Source organism: Pelodiscus sinensis, chromosome 1 (assembly GCF_049634645.1).
Source record: "Pelodiscus sinensis isolate JC-2024 chromosome 1, ASM4963464v1, whole genome shotgun sequence".
NCBI classification, from domain to species: domain Eukaryota; kingdom Metazoa; phylum Chordata; order Testudines; family Trionychidae; genus Pelodiscus; species Pelodiscus sinensis.
In genome coordinates, this window is record NC_134711.1 from 305,823,529 (window position 1) to 305,849,020 (window position 25,492).

Consider the following 25,492-nt stretch of genomic DNA (forward strand, 5'->3'; position numbering starts at 1 on the left):
CTCCCTCACTTAGCATACCCAAATCCTCTGTCCTCTTCTTACACCCTTATCCCCTCCCAGATCTGGCATCCACTCTCCTGCCCCAGATCACAATCCCCTCCTACCCTAGGTCACATGCCAAACTCCTGCACTCCAGTCCCCTGCCCTAGGTCACAACCACCTGCTTCATCCCAGATGCTTCCTAGACTCCCGGCTCCCTCCTGCACCCCAATCCCTTCCCCAAGATCTCTTCTGCATCCAACCTCCATCTCAGATCCCACATCTCCTCCATTAATATCATGGAAGAGTGTGGCCCTCAATCACTTTCTAAAATCTTGGCATGGATCCCTGTCAAAAATTATTGCCCACCCCTGGTTTGCAGTCTGATATTCTTAGCTATCTGAATAAGCTTCATTTCAAAGTTAAATAATTATAATTTTTGAAATTTCTCTTCACATGTAAACTCCCTCCTATTTCTGACTGTCTTTGCTGCGCTTCTGTGGGTCTGTAATACTTTAAGCTTTCATGAAAAGAACTGAACATAACTTGTTCAGTATGTCACTGTTCTTTATGTTACCGTTGTTAAAATGCACTCAGGTATCTTATCTCCTTTATTATCTGCAAACTGGGTTGACATTTTCTATCAAGCTGTTCCTGATAACTCCATAAGTAATCTCAGAAGATATTACTGGTTCATACTCTGGTATCTAGTGCTTTTTGAAAAGCAATGTCATTTCTTCTAGTTGAAGAGATAATCTTATACGCATGTTACAATTGTATGTGTACTGAATAAACAAGGGGGTTTCTTTTTTCTAAGAAATGTCTGATGGCTAGCAAGTATAACACGTGTTAATGTTCAATACAGTAAGAGGTGTTTTTGACAGTTAAATAATAAAACTATGTTAACCTGTGAAATGGGCACATTATGAGTAGGTTAATATTGCTTCTATTGTCCTTAATTTGAACGTTTCCTGACTTCTTGTGGATCATTAATTTGACAGATTTATTAAAAATATGACTGGCTTAATTTTCTTAAACTACAAACTACCTCATAATAAATTACATATTAAGACAACTGTTAACGTCACAATATGGCAGAGAAGCCAGGAAATTCAGAGTTTGGATTCCTACAGCAAATTTGGCATATTTAGATTATAATAGGTTCTTTTGTTACATGAGAACATACAGGATATATAAATGTGATCTGGGCAGTCAATTTTTTTTGTCAGAGTCCAAATTTCTTGGACATGTTATAATCAAGATCTAGGCTCCCTCCTAGATTCCCTCTCCTAACCTCTTGGCTGTCCTTCCCAGGCTTCCTGCTCACTTGCCAGTTCCTTACCAACTCTGCCAGAAGAGTTAGGTGACCCTATTTCCCTAGACTGAAAATGGGATTCAAAGAGCTGGCATGAAGCACTTGCGATTGCTGCTCACCTCCACCACCATATGTTCCTCTGTGCCTCCAGTTGAGCTACGTAGCAGAGATGGGAGGAGGGGAGGAATGGGCATGGGCTAAGATCTGGGCAGCAAAGTAATGTATGAGTGAATGTGACCATTTTTAAGCTAGGAGCCAGGAGGTGAAGCTGTTGGACTATTATTCAGCTAGTGATGCCACTTTGGGGGCTGAAATTGTAAAGGGGCATGAAGGAGGGTTCAAGTAGTAGAAGGGACCAAAGAGATTCCAGAGACATCCCTGGGAAGAGGGAGCTAGGCCAGGATATAACAGAAGCGATGACTGAAAGCAGATTGGGGGTGGGGGTGGGGGGAGAAGAGGCTTGGTGCTGTGAGAGAGGGCTGAAGAGGGCTCTGGGGACTGGCCTTTAAGGATGGAGGGTGGTGAGAACACAAGGCCAAGGTGGGAGGCTGCAGGAACTTCTTGGGAGAAGTTGGCATGAGGGCAGATTGTGTGTGAGGGACGTCAGGGACTGCTTGAGGATAAGGAGCTTGAAATTGGGGTCGGGGTCAGGGCCACTGGGGTGTGGGGATCTCTTGGGGACAGGTTGGCACATGGCTGGTGGAAGACCATTTAAGCAGGTTGTTCACAATCACCACAAATGGTCTCTTTGTCCAGGTGTGCCCAGGTCTATTCTGCACATGGACCTATTTGCAATAAGCGCAAACAAAACATCATCTTTTTTTGTTTCTGAGTGAGTCAAAGTCTGATATGGTCCCCTCTTTGACCTGCTGGAGACCTATTCTCTGCTACACCTTTCTGTGAGGGTGGTGTCCTTGGATGCTATTACTGTAGCCAAGAGCGTGGTGGAACTTCAAACCTTATGATCAGAACCTCTTTCTACCATCTTCTTTACAGACAAGGTTTTCCTTTGACCTCACCCAAATTCCTACCCCAAATGGTTTTCAGTTTTCACATTGACCAAGTAATTTTTATTTACCAACTTTTTTTTCAAAGCCTAATTTGAGTGAAGAAAAATGTTGTACTAGACATTAGAAGAGCTTTTTATTTGGATTGGACTAACGGGTTTAGGTTTCTCTCTCAACTGTTTATTGCAGTTTTGTACAGAGTAAAGGGCTATCTAGCATCCACCCACTGGATCTCTTCCTGTAATAATTTATGCTATTGATTAGTTAGTATCACATCCCCAGTAGAGTGTTGACTCTTTCAGTCAGATAGCAGGCAACTTCCACAGACTTTCTGCTTTGTAGTGCTCATCCTGGACATTTGGAAAGTGGCAGTGTGATTATCAAGCCATATCTTTGCTTATCACTATACCATCTCTCCTGAACCTAGCGACAATGTCAGATTTGGATGGCTGGTACTACAATGCCTGTTCGGGTATTCTCTAAGCCCATTTGCAACTCAAGCTGCTCTTTTGTCACCTACAGGAAAAGACATATGCAATTTCTTGGAAAAATGATTACTGACCTTTTTTTTTTTTTTTTTTTTTTTTCCTGTAAGGCTACGTCTAGACTGCAAGGTTTTTGTGCAAAAACCTTCAGAGGGTCCACAACTCAAATGCACTTTTGCTCAAGTAAATCAGCAGTAAAACGGCAGAACAGAGGGCTTTTTCTGGTGTAGGTAAACCTCCTTTTATGAGGCATAACACCTTTTTGTGCTACAGCTGTTGTGCAAAAAGGCATGTTTGGACACTCCATAGGGGTTTCTTGCACAAATAGAGCCTATCCGAAAAAGCACAGGTGCTCTGATTGCTTTTGCACAAGAGAGCTTCCACACTGCATGGACGCTCTTGAACAAGAAAGCTCTGATTGCCGTTCACAGAATGGCAATGTGCTTTGAGGTGTGGACGCACTTTTGTGCAAGAAGTTTGTGCAAGAACTCTTCCACAAAAGACGACTTGTGCAAAAACCCTGCAGTGTAGATGTAGCCAAACTGTTCTTCAAGATTTGTTGCATATGTCCAATCCACGATTTTCCCTCTTGCCCTTCTCTATTGGAGTCTTTCCTGTAGGAAGGAACTGAGGGGGATCAGAGACAGGCCCATTCTTTATGCTTATGTGTAATAGTGTGAGGCACTAGACAGTACTCATGTCCTGATGGGTATTTCTGAGTGAAATGTCTACAACAACTGTACGCTAGAGGCATGCACACATCTACAGTGGAATACACATGTGCAAAATATCCCGAAGACCAGTAATTACAGAAGAAGATTAGTAACTTTCATTTACTGAATATTTCTAAATTTGGTCATATTACTGAAATGGTTTCTTGCACTGTACAGACATGGAAGTAATGAAGCCTTTAATTGGAGAACAGAACTTGGACAGCATTTCTGAGGATGAGCACGAAAATGAATTGTTGCCAGTTGAGAAGCATTACCAACTTGATAATCAAGAGGGCATTACGTATGTACTGTTTTAAATGCCATTCTCTTACCATTGACTTGTTTTTTGGAAATATTCCGGTGCTTTTAAGGGATTTCCCCATGACTGTAGCATAGCTGCTTCTTTGAGTGCTTGCTCATGTTCATTCTGATTAGGTGTGCACGTGCCACGTACACGGATTCTAGAGCTTTTTTTCCTTTAGCAGTATCCATAGGGCCAGGCAGGGAGCCCCCTGGAGTTGCGCTGATATACCGGTGCATATATACCCCTGCTGGCCCCTCCACCCTCTCAGTTCCTTCTTACTGCCTGTGACGGTAGCTGGAGCATGCGTTAAGGCTATCAGCCTGTCCGTAGCAGTTTGTATTCATCATCTATTCCTGTATTATAGTTAGAATCAGTAGTTAAATACTTGTTAGGTAGTTGTTAGTGTAATTAGTTGGCAAAAGAGCTCAGCGGGACTCTCCCTGTTAGGGGAGGGGATGCCAGGGCCCCAAGGCTTTAAGCCGTGTAGTGCTCAAAGCCTATGCCCTGTGGTGACCTGCACTCTTCGTGTTTAAAGTGCCTCGGAGAGGCCCATCAAGAGGAGAGCTGCTTGATCTGTAAAGGATATAAGCCCAGGACCAAGAGCAAAAGAGACTCTAGGCTAAAGCTCCTGTTGATGGAGTCAGTGTTACAGCCTCAGAGCGAGGAGCATCCCCACTGTCCACAGTGCACCGTTTGCTTCAGCCTCAGCACCAGGCAAACATCAAGAGGCCATCTCAAAGACATCCAGGCACAGGTCACAGTTGCTGTCACCAAGGAGCTCTAAAGGCTTGAGGGGCCTGTCGATGGAGAGATGTGGTCACAAAGTGTGCCCTAAGGAGGGGCACTTGACCTCCAAGGCGCTTAGGGGAAGGCGCATCCCGGATAAGGCTAGAATCCCGGGGCAGGCTACAGGGATGGGGGTTATCCAGCACCCCTCTATCCCAGAGACATTTGATGCAGCAAGAGAGCTGACTGCAACCTTCCCATGGCATGAGCATCCTCTCACCAGCACCATCATCGGGGTCGTGGGATTCGCAGAGCATGGCGCAGGCCCCAGCACAGCAGCTGTTCAAAGCACCGGCACAGGTACCGACACCAGCTCCCAGCCTCTTGCTGACTGTGGCACTGGTGCCAAGTACCTTTATGACACCGGGTCAGTTGTTGCCAGGACAGATGGGGCAGCCTCAGCCGACTCTGGTGGCGGCGGGGTATACAGTGTCCCACTATGCGGCACTGCTGATAAGACCCTTCATGGTGCAGACCCCTGTACTGAGCTTTATGCCTACCATGACGGCACTGGTGCAATTGGCACCGTACGCTGGCGCTGATGCCCCTCCCAGCACCTATTCCGGCACTGGGACAGTGGCAGATGGGGCTGACGGTGCAGCAGCCCTTGGTGCCACAGACAGCCACAGCACTGCAGGGCTATTTCCCAGTCTACTAGATGCTGCTGGGCACTATGCAGACCCAACAGATGCCTCCCCCAGCACCGTGACCAGAGCACGAGGTAAGCCATCGGCCATGGCCGCATACCAGAGGGAACAAGCTTCGTCTGCCCTCCCCCCCTCGCCGCACCTCCCTCTACCCCCCGGTCGGCATCGGTCTATTCCTCAGAGTCCGAAGCAGAATCCGTGTGGTTGGCCAGATCTTCTTATAGGTCCCGATCTAGGTCTCGCTCAAGCCTCAGATCTTGGCACAGGGACTCGGCGGACCAGCAGCAGTGGCAGGCGCAGTGGCAACCATGACCGCAGTGGCCGTTCTGGACACCTTGGGCCTACCATCAAGGCCAAGGGCCCCCTCACCTCGGGGTCAGTTGCGAAGTCATCTTGCAGGAGTAGTGCCCCCTCCACCACTCTGCTGCAAGCCCCACCACCAGAAGAGGGCCATCTCATGGCAACATTGGTCAGGCCACCAGTGATTGGCCAGGTGCAGGGGACCACAATTCCACCAGTGGGTCCAATGCAGATGGGCCCCTTGACCATTGAGGAAATGGGAGCACCGGAGTGTGAAGAAGAACAAGTGCCACTGAGAGAGTCGTCATCATCCTCTCCGGATGAGGCTGTGGCAGACCTGGCACCCCAACTTCCTTCCATGGATGCCAGGGCTCACCAGGACCTGCTAAGGAGGTTGGCGGCCAACCTGACCGTGCAGGCTGAAGACGTCCACAAGGACCTGGACCCCATGGTAGATATCCTGTCGGCATCAGGCCTGGGTCGTGTGGCACTACTGCTGAACAAGACTGTTGATAGGTTGTTGAAGACCCTGTGGCAAACGCCAGCATCAATCACACCAACACAAAAAGAGGTGGAAAAGTGTTACTATGTGCCACAAGCGAGGCATGAGCATCTTTTTACCCATCCCACCCTGGGGTCCATACTAGTGCAGGCAGCAGGGTAAAAGGAGCGACAGTGATCTCTGGGGCTGACACCAAAGGCTAAGGACCCTAAAAAGCTGGACCTCCTAGGTAGGAAAACCTATGCCATGGGAGGCCTGCAGCTCCATATCATGAACCAGGAAGTGATGCTGGGGCGCTATGCCTTTAATACCTGGACATTGGTGCAGAAATTTGGGGAGCGTCTTCCTCCTGAGTCGTGTCAGGAATTCGGGGCCATCACGAAGGCAGGAAAGGTGGTGACACGCACAACCGTCCAGGTGGCCCTACACGCGGCAGACTCGGTGGCTCGGAACATGGCCACTGCTGTGGTCATGAGGCGTAGCGCATGGTTACAGGTGTCAGGCATCCCGTTAGAGGTGCAAACCACCATACAAGACCTGCCTTTTGAGGGGTTGGGCCTGTTCTCTGAGCAGATCAACTCTAAACTCCACAGCCTAAAATACTCAAGGGCAATGTTAAAATAGCTCGAGATACATACCCCGGCATCTCAGAAGTGGTCCCTCAATCCTAGGCCATACCATAGACCTTTTCAGCGGGGATTTGGGCCAGACAGAGGGCACAGGAGGGGGCGCAATAATGGCTGTCCCGACCACTTTAGAAACAGATGCAGAGGTCCTAGGTCAGACTCTGAGAGAGGGTCTGGCGCATCTCTTGGTCAGCAGACCAAGCCTTCATTTTGAAGGTACACTCGAGAGCATAGTACCAGTGGTACCTTCCTCCCTCCGCCTCCCCTTTGGATACCGACTCTCCCTATATTACCAGACGTGGTCCAAGATGACATCGGACCGCTGGGTCCTCAACCTGGTGAGACAAATATACACTATACCCTTCCTCTCTATCCCTGCCTCCCACCCTCTCCTCCCCATCCCTTTTCAGGGGCCCCTCTCACGAGACCCTTCTAAGATAGGAAGTGTCCAATCTTCTTTGTCTAGGGGCCATAGAACGAGTTCCGTGGGGACTCAGTGGGAGGGGCTTCTACTCCCGATATTTCCTTATCCCCAAAGTGAAAGGGGGAGGGGGGCCACGTCTTATCTTAGATCTAAGGAATCTGAACTCTTTTATAAATAAAACAAAGTTCAGAATGGTCACCTTGGCCTGCATCATCCCTTTCCTCCAGAAAGGAGACTGGTACGCTGCTCTCGATCTGAAAGACGCCTACTTCCACATTTTGGTGTCCGCAGTATGCAGGAAGTTCCTCAGATTTGTGGTGGGTCAGGACCACTTCCAGTTTACAGTCCTCCCATTTGGCTTATGTATAGCCCTGAGGGTGTTCACCAAGTGTATGGCAGTAGTAGCCGCATTTATGCGACGCCACAGAATCCAAGTATTCCCATATCTAGACAATTGGCTGATAAGGAGCACATCTCAAGAACAAGTGACAGACCATGTCAAAAGGGCAAATGCACTTTTTGGGAACCTTGGCCTTCTCATAATTGATGTCAAATCCTCACCAAACTCCATGTAAGTGATAGAGTTTGTGAGAGCCTGTTTGGACTCATCTGCAGAGAGAGCCTCCCTGCCAAGAGACAGGTTTCTCACAATGTGCTTGTTGATAGCAGACCTGCAGAGATTTCCCACCACGACGGCGAGAACCTGTATGAGGCTCTTTGGCCATTTGGCGGTGTGTACATATTTGGTTGCCAGGTTAAATGTGTGACCGCTACAAGGGTGTCTCGAGGCAGTGCACAACCCCATGCAGTAGCCTCTGGATGCGGTGCTCACTGTACCAGAAAGGATATTCTGCTCTCTAGACTGGTGGAAGAACAAGAGCATGGTGGGTGCGGGAATTCCATTTGACAGTCCCCATCGGTATGGCTGGTCACGGATGCATCAGACATGGGATGGGGGCGCACCTGGGTGGCCTCAGGACGCAAGGTATGTGGTTACCAGGGGAAGTATCCCTTCACATAAATGTCAAGGAGCTCAGGGCAGTCAGTTTGGCATGCATGGCGTTCCTCCCCCAGCTGGAGAACAAGGTGGTTGCAGTGTTGACAGACAACACAACCGCCATGTATTATATCAGCAGACAAGGGGGAGGCACATTCTTCTCCCCTGTGCTGGGAAGCCCTAGAGTTGTGGGAGATGTGTATCTCTCATAATATTCATGTGGAGGCGTTGCACCTGCTGGGGTCCAGAAATGGGTTGGTGGACAGGCTCAGTCACTCCATTCAGGTGCACGAGTGGACTATAAGAGAAGACGTACTGCAGGGAATATTCCAGAGGTGGGGGTATCCCCATCTAGACCTCTTTGCAACTTTGAGCAATGCCCATTGCTGGGGCTACTGCTCGTACATGGGCCACGGGCTGGAATCCCAAGGGGGATGCGGTCCAGATCAGGTGGCTCAGGCGTCTATTGTACGCTTTCCCTCCACTCATGAGACGCTAATCAGGGTGGGGAAATTTGGGGTTCAGGTGATATTGATAGCACAGGTGTGGCCTCACCAACACTGGTTCACAACCCTCCTAGAGCTGGCTATGGAAGGGCCATAGTACCAGATCTAATCACACAGAAGTGTGAGGAAGGGATGGTTCTTCACCCAAGCCTGCCGTCCCTACACCTAGCGGTGTGGTGCCTGAGTAGTTGTCAGCCCTAGAGCAGGCTGGCTCACGAGGGGTTCAAGAGGTGCTTCTGGAAAGTAGGAAGCCATCCACTTGGGTGTTACATGAGGCTAAATGGAGAAAGTTTACCTTGTGGTTGGGGGATAAGGAGCAGGGGAAGCAGTGGTCTCTCTTATTTTGGAGTACCTACTCCACCTTAGGAGGCAAGGCCTCGCCACGTCCTCGCTGAAGGTTCACCTAGTGGCAATAGCAGCCTTTCACCCAGGTGAAGGCCAAAGGTCTATCTTTACTAATGCTATGATTAAACAGTTTCTGAAGGGAGTGCACAGACTGCTCCCATATAAACGGCCGCTGGCGCCACCCTGGGACCTTAATCTAGTCCTGACAAGTCTCACGAAGGCCCCTTTTGATCCACTAGCTTCGTGCTCCTTGAAGCACTTGTCATACAAGATGGCTTTCTTGGTGGCCATTACCTCAGCTAGGAGGGTGTCCGAACTTAGAGCGTTGACTTCAGAGCCCCCTTACATGGTCTTCTTTAAAGATAAGGTGAGAATATGTCCTCACCCGGGGTTCCTACCCAAGGTGGTCTTGCACTTCTACCTATCTCAGGACATTTACCTGCCGGTTTTTTACTCCAAACTGCACTCCACAACCAAGGAACAGGCCCTGCACTGTTTGGATGTCAGGAGGGCAATGGCGTTTTACATAAATAGGACACAGGAATTCCGTAAGTCACCACAGTTGTTTATTTCAGTAGCAGAAAAAATGAAGGGATTGCCGGTCTCCGTTCAGTGCATCTCCTCGTGGATTACATCTTGCATCCGGGAGTGCTATGAGGGTGCGGGCAAACTAACGTCACCGTTAACTGCTCATTCCACGAGAGCACAGGTGGCCTCGGCATCATTTTCTGGGGCATGTGCCAATTTTGGAAATCTGTAGGGCAGCCATGTGGTCATTGGTGCACACGTTCGCAGAGCAATGTGTGATCATGCAGCTGGCTAGGGAGGATGCCACAGTCGGGGCGGCAGTTCTAAGGTCTGCAGAAGTATATTCAGGAGTCACCTTCCAACCCCGTCTCCAGGGCAACGGCTAGGGATTCACCTAATCAGAATGGACATGAGCAAGCACTCGAAGAAGAAGCGGTTACTTACCTTGTAACTGTTGTTCTTCGAGGTGTGTTGCTCATGTCTATTCTACATCCCACCCACCTCCCCTTGTCGGAAGGAGCTGGCAAGAAGGAACTGAGCGGGTGGAGGGGGCCAACAGGGGTATATATGCACCAGTATATCAGCGCAACTCCAGGGGGCTCCTTGCCTGGCCCTATGGATACTGCTAAGGGAAAAAAGCTCCGGAATCTGTGCATGCGGCGCACGCACACCTAATTAGAGTGGACATGAGCAGCACATCTCGAAGAACAACAGTTACGAGGTAAGTAACCTCTTCTTTTAGGGATGTAAAAATCCCTTTTAACTGGTTAAACATAAAGTTCATGTTTAATTGATTAACTGGTTTAACGTAATGCTGCTCTGGCCAGCAGGAGTGGGCCAGGCCTGCCATGGACAGGTTCTGCTCCAGCTGGCAGGAGCGCCTTCCAACCATGGGGAGTTGCTTCACCATCCATCTTTTAACTGGAACTAGTAAGCCTCACAGTTAAAGGCAAAGCAAACTGGTTAACCAGTTAACCATTTCATATCCCTAAATTAGCTTTATGATTCTGCTTTGGGAATCCTCAGACAGAGTTTTGGTAAGCCAAGCTCTGTTGTTGGGCTGCTTTGTGTAGACCCTCATTTTCCAGAACTAGTGATGAAACAGGCTTTTTTTTTTTAATGATTGCAATGCTTATAAAGTGTTTGTTTGATTTGTTCAGGATTAAGGGAGCTTTTATTACAGAACAAATCAAATATATTTTAAGACTGTTTCAGTTTTAGGAAGTATCTGGAAGTCCTTAGAAATATAGTTTAATGAACCTGAGTATAGATTTATTTGGGGGTCTACAAAAGTTTTCTTTGATGTATTTCTTTTAAAGTTACTCTTTGTCAGACTCCTGATCACATCTATAGCCGTTCATAAAGGCGTAACTTCTAAAATTGTTTAGGCAAAAATCAGCACAGCATCAGCCTGTTGTACTTAGTTGCCCCTCTCTCAGACAAAAGGAGAGTGTCACTGCACCATTAAGATGAAATCCAGACTTTGGACCAACAGTTGAAGTGAATTCCAGACCAGGGATCATTCCCCAGAGAACACCTGGCTTCAGTTCCTCAAAACTTAAATCCAGACTCTGATGGGAGTATCCCAGCTATTTTTTGCTTTGACAAGGCTGTCTTGTGTCATTCACAAGACTGCCGTGACCACCTTGAAACATCTAATGCATATACATTTTATCTTTACATTTTACACACTCATTGGTGAAAAGCTATCAGAATGTTGTTCAAAGCCTCCATTCTGACTATATTATTTGTATTTTCAGGTTTGTACAAACACTTACTCATCTCCTCAAAGGAAACATTGGTACTGGGCTTCTGGGGCTTCCACTTGCAATGAAAAATGCAGGCATTGTGGTAAGAGTTTTACTCCCCCTTACATATGGAAGAAATACATATATATACTTTATCACATTTCTGTAGTTTGGACTTATAAAACTGAAATATAGGTGATTTGATTATATGATCTGTTTTGTCTGCATCAACTTGAATAGGGCATCATCTTAGTTTTCTCTTCCAGAGGCTAGTTAGAACTAGGAATTGGGATTCCTTAATTGGCTATTGGTTCACTAATTAACCTTGATCTCTGTAAACTGCATTTTCTAGAGCTGATTGGAAAAGTGTATTTGTATTTTGTTTTTTGTCTCATAAGAAAATTCTGTGAAGCTTTCTGTGAAAAATTGAAAACTAAAAACTTTTGATTCAGAAATGGTCATTGTGCCTTATGCGAGTTGTAGTTGGGGTATCTGATTTTCTCCTCCTCTTCTGTGGATTGGTCTCCTTAATAGGATTGCACCTTTTGCAATTCACAAGGTTCTTTAATCTTCCTAATCTGTCGAGGTGGTTCACAGAAAACCCTGGAGCACTTTGCTTCATGGCAGACATAGTGCAGTTGGGGAGCCTGGTCCACAGAGGAAAATTAAGACAAAAGGTACCAGTAAAACTCTTTTGAGGCAGTGTAGTAGTATGTCCAAATCAAAAGATTTAGTTTCTGGGTGAACCTTGAAAATTTTTCAGTTCGTGGATGTTCATCTCTCTCTCTCTCTCTCTCTCTCCCCCTCCCCCGCCAAAAAAAATTTTTTTTCCTATGGGATGACAGCGTGATATCATCAGCGTTGCTCCCTCAGGCTTGGCAGAGTGAGAAGGGGAATCTATGTTTATGGCTCAGGCAGGATGGGAACCATTCACTGATGGGGCTGGGCAAGTTCCCCATCCTCCCCCAGGATCGAGGCTGGGGCTAGGCAGAGTTCCAGGGGCTCCAGTGGGCAGGGGTCCCTGCACACCCTGGTCATTCTCCCAGCCCCTCCTTGCGGAGTGCCCTGGGCTCCCTGCTGTCTCCTGGCTTCTCTGCAGGAGGGTCAGAGGCAGCGGCATTTCCTTGGTGTGCTCTGGGCTCCCTGGAGCCCCTGCAGGAAGCAGCTTCAGCTCCACACTCTGCTGCCTGCTGCCGGTCTCCAGCTTAGGGATGTAAAGGACTAGTCGACTATCTGATAAGCATTTGCTTATCAGATAGTCGATAGTCTAGTCGACTAGTCACTCGCCCCCTTGCTGCCGCTATCAGATAGAGGCAGCAAGAGGGGGAGAAGAGGAGCTACTTAAAAGTGGCAGCTCAGCACAGAGCCTGAGCCAGCTGCTCCATGCGGCACTGCTGCTTTTAATGCTGCGGGGAGATGGGCTGACCCCAGGCTCCTCATGGCATTTCAAATCAGCAGCGCTGCATGGAGCTTGGGATCAGGTGAAGACCCCCCCAGCTGATCCTGGGTTCCACATGTCGTGCTAGCTTTGAAATGTACAAGAGACCCCAGAAGCAACACGGGAATATAGGCAAGCAACACGGAAATGCAGGGGCAAGATTAGAAAGGCAAAGGCACAAAATGAGATCAAACTAGCTACAGGCATAAAGGGAAACAAGAAGACCTTTTATAAATACATTAAAAGCAAGAGGAAGACCAAGGACAGGGTAGGCCCACTGCTTAGTGAGGAGGGAGAAGCAGTAACAGGAAACTTGGAAATGGCAGAGATGCTCAATGACTTCTTTGTTTCGGTCTTCACTGAGAAGTCTGGAGGTGTGCCTAACGTAGTGAATACAAGCAGAGAGGGGGTAAGTTTAGAAGATAGGATACATAAAGAACAAGTTAAAAATCACTTAAGAAAGTTAGATGTCAGCAAGTCACCAGGTCCTGATGAAATGCATCCCAGGATACTCAAGGAGCTGATAGAGGAGGTATCTGAGCCTTTAGCTATGATTTTTGAAAAATCATGGCAGACAGGGGAGATTCCAGAAGACTGGAAAAGGGCAAATATTGTGCCCATCTATAAAAAGGGGAATAAGAACAACCCAGGAAACTACAGACCCTGTCCCAGGGAAGATAATGGAGCAGGTAATTAAGGAAATCATATGCAAACACTTGGAAGGTAATAAAGTGATAGGGAATAGCCAGCATGGGTTTGTGAAGAACAAGTCATGCCAAACTAATCTGATAGCTTTCTTTGATAGGATAACGAGCCTTGTGGATAAGGGAGAAGCGGTGGATGTCATATACTTAGACTTTAGTAAGGCATTTGATACGGTCTCGCATGATATTCTTATTGATAAACTAGGCAAATATAACTAAGATAGGGCCACGATAAGGTGGGTGCATAATTGGCTGGATAACCGTAGTCAGAGAGTTGTTGTTATCCCTTTCCAGCAGGATTTAGCACCATTAACAAGTGGAGTTCCGCAAGGGTCTGTTTTGGGACCCGTACTGTTCAATATCTTCATCAATGATGTAGATATTGGGATAGAGAGTACGCTTAAGTTTGCAGATGATACCAAACTGGGTGGGGTTGCAACTTCTTTGGAGGATAGGGACATAATTCAAAATGACCTCAGCAAGTTAGAGAAATGGTCAGAGGTAAACAGGATGAGGTTTAATAAAGAGAAATGCAAAGTGCTCCACTTAGGAAGGAACAATCAGTTCCATACATACAAGATGGGAAGCGACTGTCTAGGAAGGAGCATGGCGGAAAGGGATCTAGGGGTCATAGTGGACCACAAGTTGAATATGAGTCAACAGTGTGATGCTGTTGCAAAAAAAGCAAATATGATTCTAGGTTGTATCAACAGGTGTGTTGTAAGCAAAACTCGTGAAGTCATTCTGCCGCTCTACTCTGCACTAGTTAGGCCTCAGCTGGAGTACTGTGTCCAGTTCTGGGCGCCACATTTCAAGAAAGATGTGGAGAAATTGGAAAGGGTACAGAGAAGAGCGACAAGAATGATTAAAGGTTTAGAGAACATGACCTATGAAGCCAGGCTTCATGAACTGGGCTTGTTTAGTTTGGAAAAAAGAAGATTAAGGGGGGACATGATAGCGGATTTCAAATATCTAAAAGGGTGTCACAAGGAGGAAGGAGAAAATTTGTTCCTCTTGGTTACTGAGGACAGGACAAGGAGTAATGGGCTTAAAGTGCAGCAGGGGAGGTTTAGATTGGACATTAAGAAAAAGTTCCTAACTGTCAGGGTGGTCAAATATTGGAATAAATTACCAAGGGAGGTGGTGGAATCTCCCTCTCTGGAGATATTTAAGAACAGGTTAGATAGACATCTGTCAGGGATGGTGTAGACGGAGCTTGGTCCTGCCTTGAGGGTGGGGGGCTGGACTCGATGACCTCTCGAGGTCCCTTCCAGTCCTATTATTCTATGATTCTAAGGGGCTCTTGTGCATTTCAAAGAGGAAGCGCAACATGGAGCCTGGGGCCAGTGCAGGACTCTGAGTCTCCTGCTAGCCCCAGGCTCCCCACAATGTTCCATCTTTGAAATGTACAAGTGCTTATTGACTAGTTGAGTAGTCAATGGAAATTCCATTGTCTACTTGACTAGCAGAGGAATCTCTACTAACATCTCTACTCCAGCTCCCGCGGTCTGGCTGCTTCCGGTCCCGGCTCTGGCTCCTGACGGCAGGCAGGCAGCACCTTGGTGGGGACAGCTGCAAGGCGCTCAGAGAGCTCTTCTGTTCCCCTGGCCCCTCCGCTTCCCATCCAGCCACCTCTGTCTGGGTCATGGAGCAGCAGGGCTCGGGACCCAGAAGCAGAAGTGGGGCTCGAGGCAGCTGGATGGGAAGCAGAGAGGATAGGGGAGCAGTATGATGTCACTGTGGCTCTGCTGGGCTGGGTGGGCCCTATTGTGGGAGAGGGGAGGGGCCGCCGCTCCCCAGAGAGGCCCGAGGACAAGGTTGGGGCAGCGCTATCTTCTCCTGTAACAGGGTCTGTGGAAGAGCCCAAGCCAAGCCCTCCTAGGGCTCCTTCCAGGGGGGGCACACTGTGGAGAGGAAGGGGGTCTCAGAGGGGAGTTGAGGGTGCCGCCTTAATGATCCAGGGTCTCTCCCTGTATGGTGGGGACCTGGGAGTGGAAAAGGGGCCTTCCTCTGGGGGACCCTCAGTGCGGAGGGACCACCCTCTATGAGGTGTCTCGCTGGAGGGGCATCTTTTACCATGGAGGGTAGGGAGCAAGCAGTGTTGACGTATGTAGTGGCCATAGAGAGGGAGGTTGGTGAGCGTAGCAAGCAGGGGGCACAGCCCCCTAGTTTGTTTGTTTTTTTTTAAATTTTTGCTAAAAGCAGATTCTTTTTGTGAAAATTTTTATTTAGTCAAAAATTCAATTTTCTATCCAAAATATAGTTTGGATGAAAAAATTTCAAACCATTTTAATATTTTCCCTAATTTGTGATACTTATAATTGTAGCTAAGTCCTCTGCACAGGGACCACATCATCTTTTCTACTGAACAGCACCAAGTATATTGACTTGTAATGTAGAAAACTCTTAGCATTGTTGACAATAAGATGTTGAAAATCATTATTTAGAAATGTGCAAAATCACATTTTTTTGTGAGTTTTTTTTTTGGGGGGGGGGCACACATTCCAGTGAAATTGGGGCTATTGGGATGAAATCTGCATTTGCTTTTTCTCGCTTTGTTCACCATCCCAAATTGCTCAGTTTTTCATGTAAAAGCCATTTGAGCCCTTAATAAACTAGCAATTAAAACCCCTTTTGGAGTTTCAGAACTTAGGGTTTTTTTTATATGTACCATGCTTGTTTCAAACTTTTATGATTGTGATCCTTATTTGATAAAATGTGAAAATAAAATGCAAAATGTCACTTAGATACCCCCTCTACATTTCTGTGAAAATTATTCTTTGTACAGAATTTCAGGTGTTTACACCCCTTTTCCTATTTTCTTCCTCCATATAGTTTGGACCAATAAGCCTTGTGCTTATAGGAATTGTATCTGTTCACTGTATGCACATCCTGGTACGATGCAGCCACCATCTGTGTCAAAGGTAAATATGGAGCTATTTGTTACTAAATAGATTCTGAATGCCTTGGGTTTTTTACTCTTTCAGAAAAAGGCTTGATGCTCTAAATCTTTGCAGAGGTATCTATCAGAGCCCAGAAGGAAAGTGTGGCTATGTCTACACTACAGAGTTTTTTCAGAATAACAGCCATTTTTTTGAAAAAACGTCACTTACGTCCACACTGTAATTGCATTCTTTCGAAAAACAATCGAAAGAACAGAGGGGTTTTACCAACGTTGGTAAATCTCTTTCTACGAGTGTTAGCCGGTGGCCGAGGTAGTGAGTGATCTGTGAGCCCTATCACACCCGAGTCTTTGACTGCTAGTACGTAGTCCCTTCGCAGCGGGCAGCCAGGGAGGCTGACGGGTGCCCCAAGAGTCTGCCCCGTGGAGGTGGCATGACTCAATGCTCAGCTCTTGCTGCGTTCACCCCTTATGCGGCTATGGTTCTTTTGATTGTGTTTGGTTCTGTTACAGCAACAGGAGGAGTCAGGTTAAAGCTTAAACAGTTACTATTTTATTGTTACAAGGCAAACTTAGCTGTTAAATGTTACAAGTAACACAGCCACTACAAAAGGCAAGACAGAAAATACAATGAAAAGTCACTTAAAGGTTCCATGAAACCCTTTTGGTTCTCTGAGCTCTTATTGAATGCGCACAAAAATAGACACCTAGCAGGTATATTCTCACCCCTGCGATCCTTACTCCGGCGAAGCCAGCATTTCTCTCAATCCCAATGGGAAGCAGTCGGTACAATATGAAGGCGTCCCTAAAGTCTCGGGGGTCCAAGACCACCTGACCAGCAGGTATGTGATTGGATCTCCAATTAGAGTGTGGCACAGGGCCCCACTTTATACCCCTGTGGTCACGTAAACGCTTCTCTTGTCATTAAAATGCCAATTAAGTTGGAATGTCTTTGTGATGCCCATTCCCACAGGGGGTCCAAAGCTTAATTTACACCCGTGAGGTGGAGGTAACTAAATCATTAGGGCTGGACATTCTTTCTTATGGGGAGGCAGATTCCTCTTCTGGGACGGTGTGTAGGCATATCAATTACTGGTACCAGTCAAAGGCAGCCCGAGACCCCGATCACCTGCTGGCCCAATTGCCGCTGTTATCTGGTTCCTGTCTAGCATCCAGGGCCATTATTATTCCAGCACCTCTGGAGGCCCTGGAGCCTTTGAAGACAGAGTTTCACTCTCAACGATTTCTTTCTCTCCCAAGGATGTCAGAGGGAGCGGAGGGGAGGGAGGGGGCGTTTTTGTCTGGCTACAACAAGGAAGAAGCCTTTTTCCAAAGGAGCTCTTTTGGAAAAAGGCGTGTCTGGATGGGGAAGAGGGAGTTCTTTCAAAAGAAGAGGAAGGAGGAAAAAGCACAGGTACCCTGGTGGCCACTCCGTCCATAGTAATCACAGCTTAAATGCGAGAGAGAATCCAATCAATGTGGATGCTATCTTTTGAAAAAGCAGATCGCTTTTTCAATGCATTTTGGCAGTGTGGACACTCTTTCAGAAGAAGATCTCTTACTGAAAAACTTCTTCTGAAAAAAGCCTGCAGTCTAGCTGTAGCCTGTATGTTGCTTTATATGGTGCAACAACCAGTGATGACTTCTAACTGATTTGCGGGAATGGTTAAGTGTTTGGCATCATCTTTTTACAATGCTTTGACCAATATTTGTTTTTAAATTGAGTTAATTTAACTTACTGTTCCTGAGTGCTAAACTACTCTGGTTCAGCTTGGATGGATTTGCATCTTATTCCATAACCATAAATGGGAAATAACCCCAGTCTCTCATAACAGTTCTAGTTGTTTAATCCTAACTTTTGAGTGAGCAAGTCTGAGCAAATCAAGGAGAGAAAATGGGAAAAAAGAGGGCTATGGAAGCTTAAAAATGATATAGAAAAGAAAATGAAATAACATATTTAATAGTGAAGGTGAGTGGCTGAGAGAAAATGAGGCAAGTGCATTTTAGGAAGAATCTGTAAGCAACAGTTTTGCTGGCAGAGTATTTTAAATTACAAGTATTTCAATCCAGCTAAAATGCTCTATACCAATGGTCTCCAACCTTTTTAACCACAAGATCACTTTTTTCAATTTAAGTGCAATGTAAGATCTACCTCAAACCCAAATACCCTTGCCCCATTTCCTTCATGCCCCTTCCTTGAGGCCCTGCTGCACCCCTCCTCTGAGGCCTCACCTTGCTCACTCCATCCCTCTTCTTCCCCCATCGTCGATCACTTTCACCAGGCTGGGGTAGGGGGTTGGGATGCAGGTTCTGGTCTTGGGCCAAAGGGTTCAGAGTGTGGGAGGGGCACTGGGCTTAGCCCAGGGTGAGGGATTGAGGTCCAGGAGGGGTTTCAGGGTGTAAGCTCTGGGAAGGAGTATGGGTTCAGGGGGACTTATGCCTGGGGCCGGAGGTTGGATGTAGGAGAGGGTTAAGGGCTGGGGACAGGGGTTCAGGAAGCAGACTCTGTAAAAATCCAAAGGAAGGAGGTGGGCAGCCCTTGGTGGATATCTAAAGAAGTGATTATTCCCCTTTATTCTGCACTGGTGAGGACACATCTGGAGTACTGCATCCAGTTCTGGGCCCCCCACTGCAGAAAGGATGTGGACACATTGGAGAGGGTCCAGCGGAAAGCAACCAAAGTGATTAGGAGGCTGGAGCACATGACCTGCAAGGAGAGGCTGAGGGACTGGGCTTATTTAGTCTACAAAAGGGAAGAGTGAGGGGGGATTTGATAGCAGCCTTCAACTTCCTGAGGAGAGGTTCCAAAGAGGATGGAGAGAGGCTGTTCTCAGTAGTGAAGGGTGGCGGAACAAGGAGCAATGGTCTCAAATTACAGTGGGGAAGGTTTAGGCTGGATATAGGGAAAAACTACTTCACTAGGAGGGTGGTGAAGCAATGGAATGTGTTACCTGGGTAGATGGTGGAATCTCCATCCTAGAGGTTTTTAAATCTCGGCTTGACAGAGCCCTGGCTGGGATCATTTAGCTGGGATTGGTCCTGCTTTGGGTAGGAGGCTGGACTCGATGACCTCCTGAGGTCTCTTTCAGCCCTATGATTCTATGATTCAAACATAACCTACTTTGCAAGCAGTAAAAGAAGTAATAACAACCTCCACGTATGTGTTGGGTCAGGAGATGAGAGTGAAGGACAGTTTGTGAGAATGACAGAAACACACACACTGTGTGAGAGTGACAGAGATTTTCATTGCCAAGCTCCCTCCATCCCCTTCTCTTAGTGTGAAGATAGGATACAGAAGTGGGGGGAGGAGAGACACCCTGACATCAGATCCCTTTTCTCCCTCCCACACTCTGCTCAGCAAGGAAGAGGCTCCCGGGGGGGGGGGGGGGGGCAGCTCCAAATAAGAGGGCAGGACGTTGGGTGGAGGGGCAACTGAAGTGCCAGCGCTTGCTAGCTTCCTGGCCAAACCATTCAAGATCACCTTTCAGAGGCTCCAAGATCTACTGGTTGGTGACCACTGCTGTTTACCACCACTTTCCTTACATAATTTTAAAAGTGTGGCATCCTTTTGGCAGTGTGAGAAGAGACAGTAAAGAGGTGAGAGTACTGAATGATCAAGGGCCATTGTCAAGAACACATCTTTGCAAAAAGATTTCCTTCCAATTTCCCTGTGCAAGCCAATGGATCGGAAGAGAATTATTCTTATACTTTTGTCCAATTTAATTGAATAAAACCTCTCTCTGGGGACTGTATCCTGTCATAATTTCATCTGTTAATAAATTGGAGAGTTCAGAGAAGAGGAATGAAAATGATATAAAGTATTAGAAAACATGCCTTATACTGCTAGACTCTGGAAGTTCAATGTATTTATGTTAATCAAGAGAAGGTTAGGTGACAATATATATCTTCATAGAAAACAAAAATTTGGTAACAGGCAATTCAGTGTAGCAGACAAAAGTAGAACAATATCCATTGTCTGGAAGTTGAAACTAGATAAATTCAAAATGGAAATAAATTGTAATGTTTTAACTGTAAGGGTAATTAATCACTAGAACAATTTATCAAGAGTTGTGGTAGATCTCAGATTCCCCAGGATTGTATGTTTTAAAAATATACTTTAGTTTAAAGAAAAATAACTTCAGGGAAGTCTTCTGGTCTGTGGTATGCAAGAGGTCAGAATAGATGATCACAACAGTCCCTTCTGGCCTTTTGAATTTATGAATCATTAATTTCTGCATACTTCATAAATGGGCTTTATAGATAGAAATAAGGCAAAGGGTTCACTTTTAAGTGTGGTAGATCTGTACTTCTTCCTAGTATCCCAAAGTCCCATTATAGCTGTTGGTCACCCCTTTTGGATTCATGCCTTCACTAAGGGTATGTTTGCATGAGTACCTGCTGCAAGTGGGGATGTAAAGCTCTAAAGTTTTAAAGTATGCTGTGCATTAACATACCGTCAACGTTACTGAGAACTTTTTGTTCACATCAGCTGGGTCTATGTGGACAGTTAGTTCACGGTGCGCTGGGCTCTGTAGGTTTACACCTCAGTTTGCTGTGCAGTAAGTACTCTTGTAGCTATGCCGTAAGAAGCCTGTACTTTAAAAACCTGACTCTGACCTGTTAATGGGGAGCAGAATCATGGCTTAGATGCTAAAAGTGAACAGGTACGTGCTCTTTAGAAAGATTGACTTTAAGTATGGTGTCTGGCCTTCTAGATGTTGCAGAATTGCCATAACTGATTTTACAGATCCACAACATTTTCAAGCTATGGCAGAGTATATCTGATTTTAGTTCTTGACATTTTCTTCTAGTAACTTTTCTCCATTCTTTCATTTCAGGTTGAAAAAGACCTCATTAGGGTATAGTGACACAGTTAGTTATGCCATGGAAGCAGGACCCCTTAACAGCCTTCAAAAACGAGCTTCCTGGGGAAGGTAAGGTTGCTGCAGCATTTAATTTAATAATTGATATAATAAAAGGAATAGATAAACAGTGAAACATTAGGATTTTATCTTTCTACCGTAGTATTGCTTTCTATGGATTAGTAAAAACTTTATACTGTAATACATCTTGTGCGGAAGAGGTGCAAGTGTAATTCCCATAGTCCAAGACTTACTTTTAAAGTTCTGTGGGAGAAAGTTTACTTCAGATTCACCCTGTAAGCAAAAATTTGGTGTAACCACACTGCGTTCTGCATTCACTATTAATGTAGTGAAACAATTTAAGATTTCAGTTCTGTTTTACCACAAGCATATTTCTCTATATTAGGTTGACTCTTAGCAAGTCTGTAGTAGGGGTGGGGAGACCCTTGGACAAGGGATGTGAACCACTAGTCGACTATCCGATAAACAAATGCTTATCGGACAGTCGACACACTAGTCAACTAGCCACTTCTCCTCTGCCTTGCTGCTTGTATCAGAAAGAGGCTGCAAGGAGTGGGGGAGGAAAGAAGAGAGGGTTCCTCAAAGCAGCAGTACCACGTGGAGCCCAGGGCCAGACCCTGGGCTCCATGCAGTGCTGACGCTTTGAAATGTCGCATGCAACCCGGGTCAGCTGGGAAGTCCCCAGCTGACCTGAGCTGCACGCGACATTTCAAAGTGGCAGTGCTGCGTGGAGCCTGGGATCCGCTGCTTTGAAACACTGCATGCAGCCTTGGGCCAGCAGGGAGTCCGCTGCTGACTCTGGGCACCATACAGTGCTGCTACTTTGAAAGGCTGCATGGAACCTGACGCTGGGCTCCACGTGGTGTTTTAACATGGCAGTGATATGTGGAGCCTTGGGTCAGCAGGGCACTCACAGTTCCCCACTGAACCCGGCTCCATGCAGCACTGCTGCTTTGAAACACCGTGGGGTGCAGTGGGATAGCGGGGGACTGCTTCAGTCCCCTGCTGGCCCTGTGCTCCCTCAGTGCTTTTTGCCTTTGAAGTGTAACATCAGCCCGGGGGCTGCTGCTACACTTCAAAGGCGGTGGCGCCCTTATTGACTAATTGAATAGTCGATGCAAATTTCATCAGCTATTCTATTAGACAGTTATTCTAAATTTAACATCCCTACCCTGAGACTTGGGGTACAGCCCCTGGTAGAGATGTAATAGTATGGTCAGTTAACTGATTAACTGATAAGCAAAAGCTTATAGGTTAATGCTATAGACTATGCACATTTATCTCCCCCCCCCCCCATCCCTTGCCAGTAAATTTTTTAGCAGGCTGGCCAGTAGCCCAGCTCAGTCCTGGCTTGTACTGGATCCTGGATGTACCCCTGCTGCAGCTCTGCATTTAAAGTGTATTAGGAGCCAGGTGGGCAGGCAGCCCATCTCATTTTTGGTTTGTACCGGGTTCAGGAGCTCAGACCCCTCCCCCTTGGACAGGGGCTGCTCGGGGACTATAGAATAGTCAACTAACCAATAAGAATTCGTGAGGTTAATTGGCTATTCAATTAATCAATATTTAACATCCCTAGCCCCTGGATCTGTGGTTCCCTACCCCTGCTGTAGTGCACACTTGAATGATTAGTTTATATCAGTGTTTCTCAAAGTGGTCCGCGGATGCACTCTGAGAAACCTGCTAACTGGCTGCTGTGGGTTGTTTATTTACTGGCTCCGCAGACACAGAGCCTCGCAGCTCCCATTGGCTCCAGTTTGACGTTTTCAGCAAAGGGGAGCCACAGGAAGCTTGTGGCTTGGCTGCAAATGGTGAATTGGAATCAATGGGAACCGTAAAGCTTTGTGGCTGCAAAGCCGGTAAATAAACAAGCTGCAGCGGCCAGTTAGGAGGTTTCTCAGAGTGAATCCGTGGACCACTTTGAGAAACACTGATTTATATCCATTCTGAAAGGGAGAAACCTATTCTTTGGCATATCTTTACTCAGCAGTTTGCATTTGGTGTACAATCTTTATTATATTTCACATTAATGAAACAAAAACGTTAATAGCTTTACTGTCACTGAATTTTTTTTACCTTTGAGAAACTCAGTGATTTTCCTTTGCCATCTGTAAAACAGTCATAGTGCAGCAGACTAATGAGCATAGTGGAATAGTGAGATCATGAAATCCAAAATCTTAGCGGTGTTAAATATAAATATTTGTTTTAATGAGCATAAATAAAGAATTTCTTCTTTCAACAAGGAAAATGTCTTTACCCTACAATTTTGAAAGATGCAGCAATAGTGTGCACTGTGTTTTGGTTGCTGTATGAAACATTAATTTATTTTTTCAGATACTTTTAGTGGATATTCTATAGGAATGCAGTGGAATTCAATTATAGTGAAATTTGGTTTAAAGTGAAGGCAGTGAAAACGTCGTAACTCCTTTGGTGCACTATAATCTGTAAATTGTAAGTCTGTTTCTAGAGACATTCTGCTTCGGAAAATAATTTATCTAGAGAAAATTCTAGTGTATGTTTAACTTTATATGAGGAGTTCCATTGGAACTCATTCTCAGTGCACCAGAGCCTATAATGTATGTCTCCCAACAACAACATGAATCACAGCAAGAAAAATTCAATGAGATCGTTTTCAGAGAATTCTCATCTAACTGAAACATCAGAACTGATTCATATTGAACCGGTTGGTAAACATTGAGAATAACTGGCATCTTACATTGCTGGAGCTACTATAATTTAGATTATCTGGCATTTCATGTTCTCTGGTCATAGTAGTCTTAATATGGTGCTTTCCCTGCTAAAGGATTTACATGTGCATTCACTGTAGATACATATATATTACATATTTTGAAGAGTTTCTGGATTTGTTTGTGCAAAATGAAGTCAAACTTCGCGATTATCTACAGATACTAAATTTTGCATAAACAATCCTGCCACTTAAATTAGCTGAATGCAGTATTTTTTACACTGGAATATGCTAGGTGAAAGGTTTAAATAGTTATTTTCTTCATCTGAAAAAAGTCATAGAATCATAGACTACTAGGACTGAAAGGGACCTAGAGAGGTCATCGAGTCCAGTCCCCTGCCCTCATGGCAGGACCAAACACTGTCTAGACCATCCCTGATAGACATTTATCTAACCTACTCTTAAATATCTCCAGAGATGGAGATTCCACAACATCCCTGGGCAATTTATTCCAGTGTTTGACCACCCTGACAGTCAGGAACTTTTTCCTAATGTCCAACCTAAACCTCCCTTGCTGCAGTTTAAGCCCATTGCTCCTTGTTCTATCCCCAGAGGCCAAGATGAACAAGTTTTCTCCCTCCTCCTTATGACACCTTTTTAGATATCTGAAAACTGCTATCATGTTCCCCCTCAATCTTCTCTTTTCTAAACTGAACAAACCTAATTCCTTCAGCCTTCCCTCATAGGTCATGTTGTCTAGACCTTTAATCATTCTCGTTGCTCTTCTCTGGACCCTCTCCAATTTCTCCACAACTTTCTTGAAATGCGGTGCCCAGAACTAAACACAATACTCTAATTGAGACCTAACCAGCGCAGAGTAGAGCGGAAGAATGACTTCTTGTGTCTTGCTCACAACACTCCTGTTAATGCATCCCAGAATCATGTTTGCTTTCTTTGCAATGGCATCACACTGCTGACTCATGTTCAGCTTGTGGTCCATGATAACCCCTAGATCCCTTTCTGTCGGACTCCTTCCCAGACAGTCACTTCCCATTCTGTATGTATGAAACTGATTGTTCCTTCCTAAGTGGAGCACTTTGCATTTCTTTTTATTAAACTTCATCCTATTTACCTCAGACCATTTCTCCAATTTGTCCAGGTCATTTTGAATTATGACCCTATCCTGCAGATTAGTCACAACCCCTCCTAGCTTGGTATCATCTGTGAACTTAATAAGTGTACTTTTTATACCAATATCTAAATCGTTGATGAAGATATTGAACAGAGTCATGACTGTTATGATTACAGTTTATAAAAATATTTGCTAACAAAATTAAAATCGAGTTGTATTTTCAACTTATTTTGCAAAGAAAATGTTTACTGTTCCAAATCACAAAATAATTCAAATTAATTATGCGAAGAGTAAGGGAAGTTTTATGAGTTTCTAATTCAAATGTGCTATGTATGGTAATTATTCAAAGAAATGAATAATATTTGATGTTGCAATCCTACAAATTTGAAACTTCTTTTACTTCCCTTTTGCAAGCAAATTAATAATCATTTCTATTGCATATATTTAATTTCTTGAATTTATGCGTATAATCCACGCAAAATGACTTTGCATGGTCCATGATGGGCCTTACCTGCTTGATGTTAATATTCCTGCAATG

The 25,492-nt window shown here is 45.7% G+C and overlaps 1 protein-coding gene across 3 annotated transcripts in view; it reads left to right on the forward strand.

The window, feature by feature from the left end:
* Window positions 1-25,492, forward strand: part of SLC36A4 (solute carrier family 36 member 4) — a 246,519-nt gene that overhangs the window by 22,157 nt on the left and 198,870 nt on the right. For all 3 annotated transcript variants that reach the window (XM_075919368.1, XM_075919369.1, XM_075919370.1), the window contains exons 2-5: window positions 3,677-3,800; window positions 11,225-11,315; window positions 16,190-16,278; window positions 21,095-21,190. In XM_075919368.1, coding sequence (XP_075775483.1) covers window positions 3,677-3,800; window positions 11,225-11,315; window positions 16,190-16,278; window positions 21,095-21,190 — 400 coding nt within the window. The remainder of the gene's footprint in view (window positions 1-3,676; window positions 3,801-11,224; window positions 11,316-16,189; window positions 16,279-21,094; window positions 21,191-25,492) is intronic.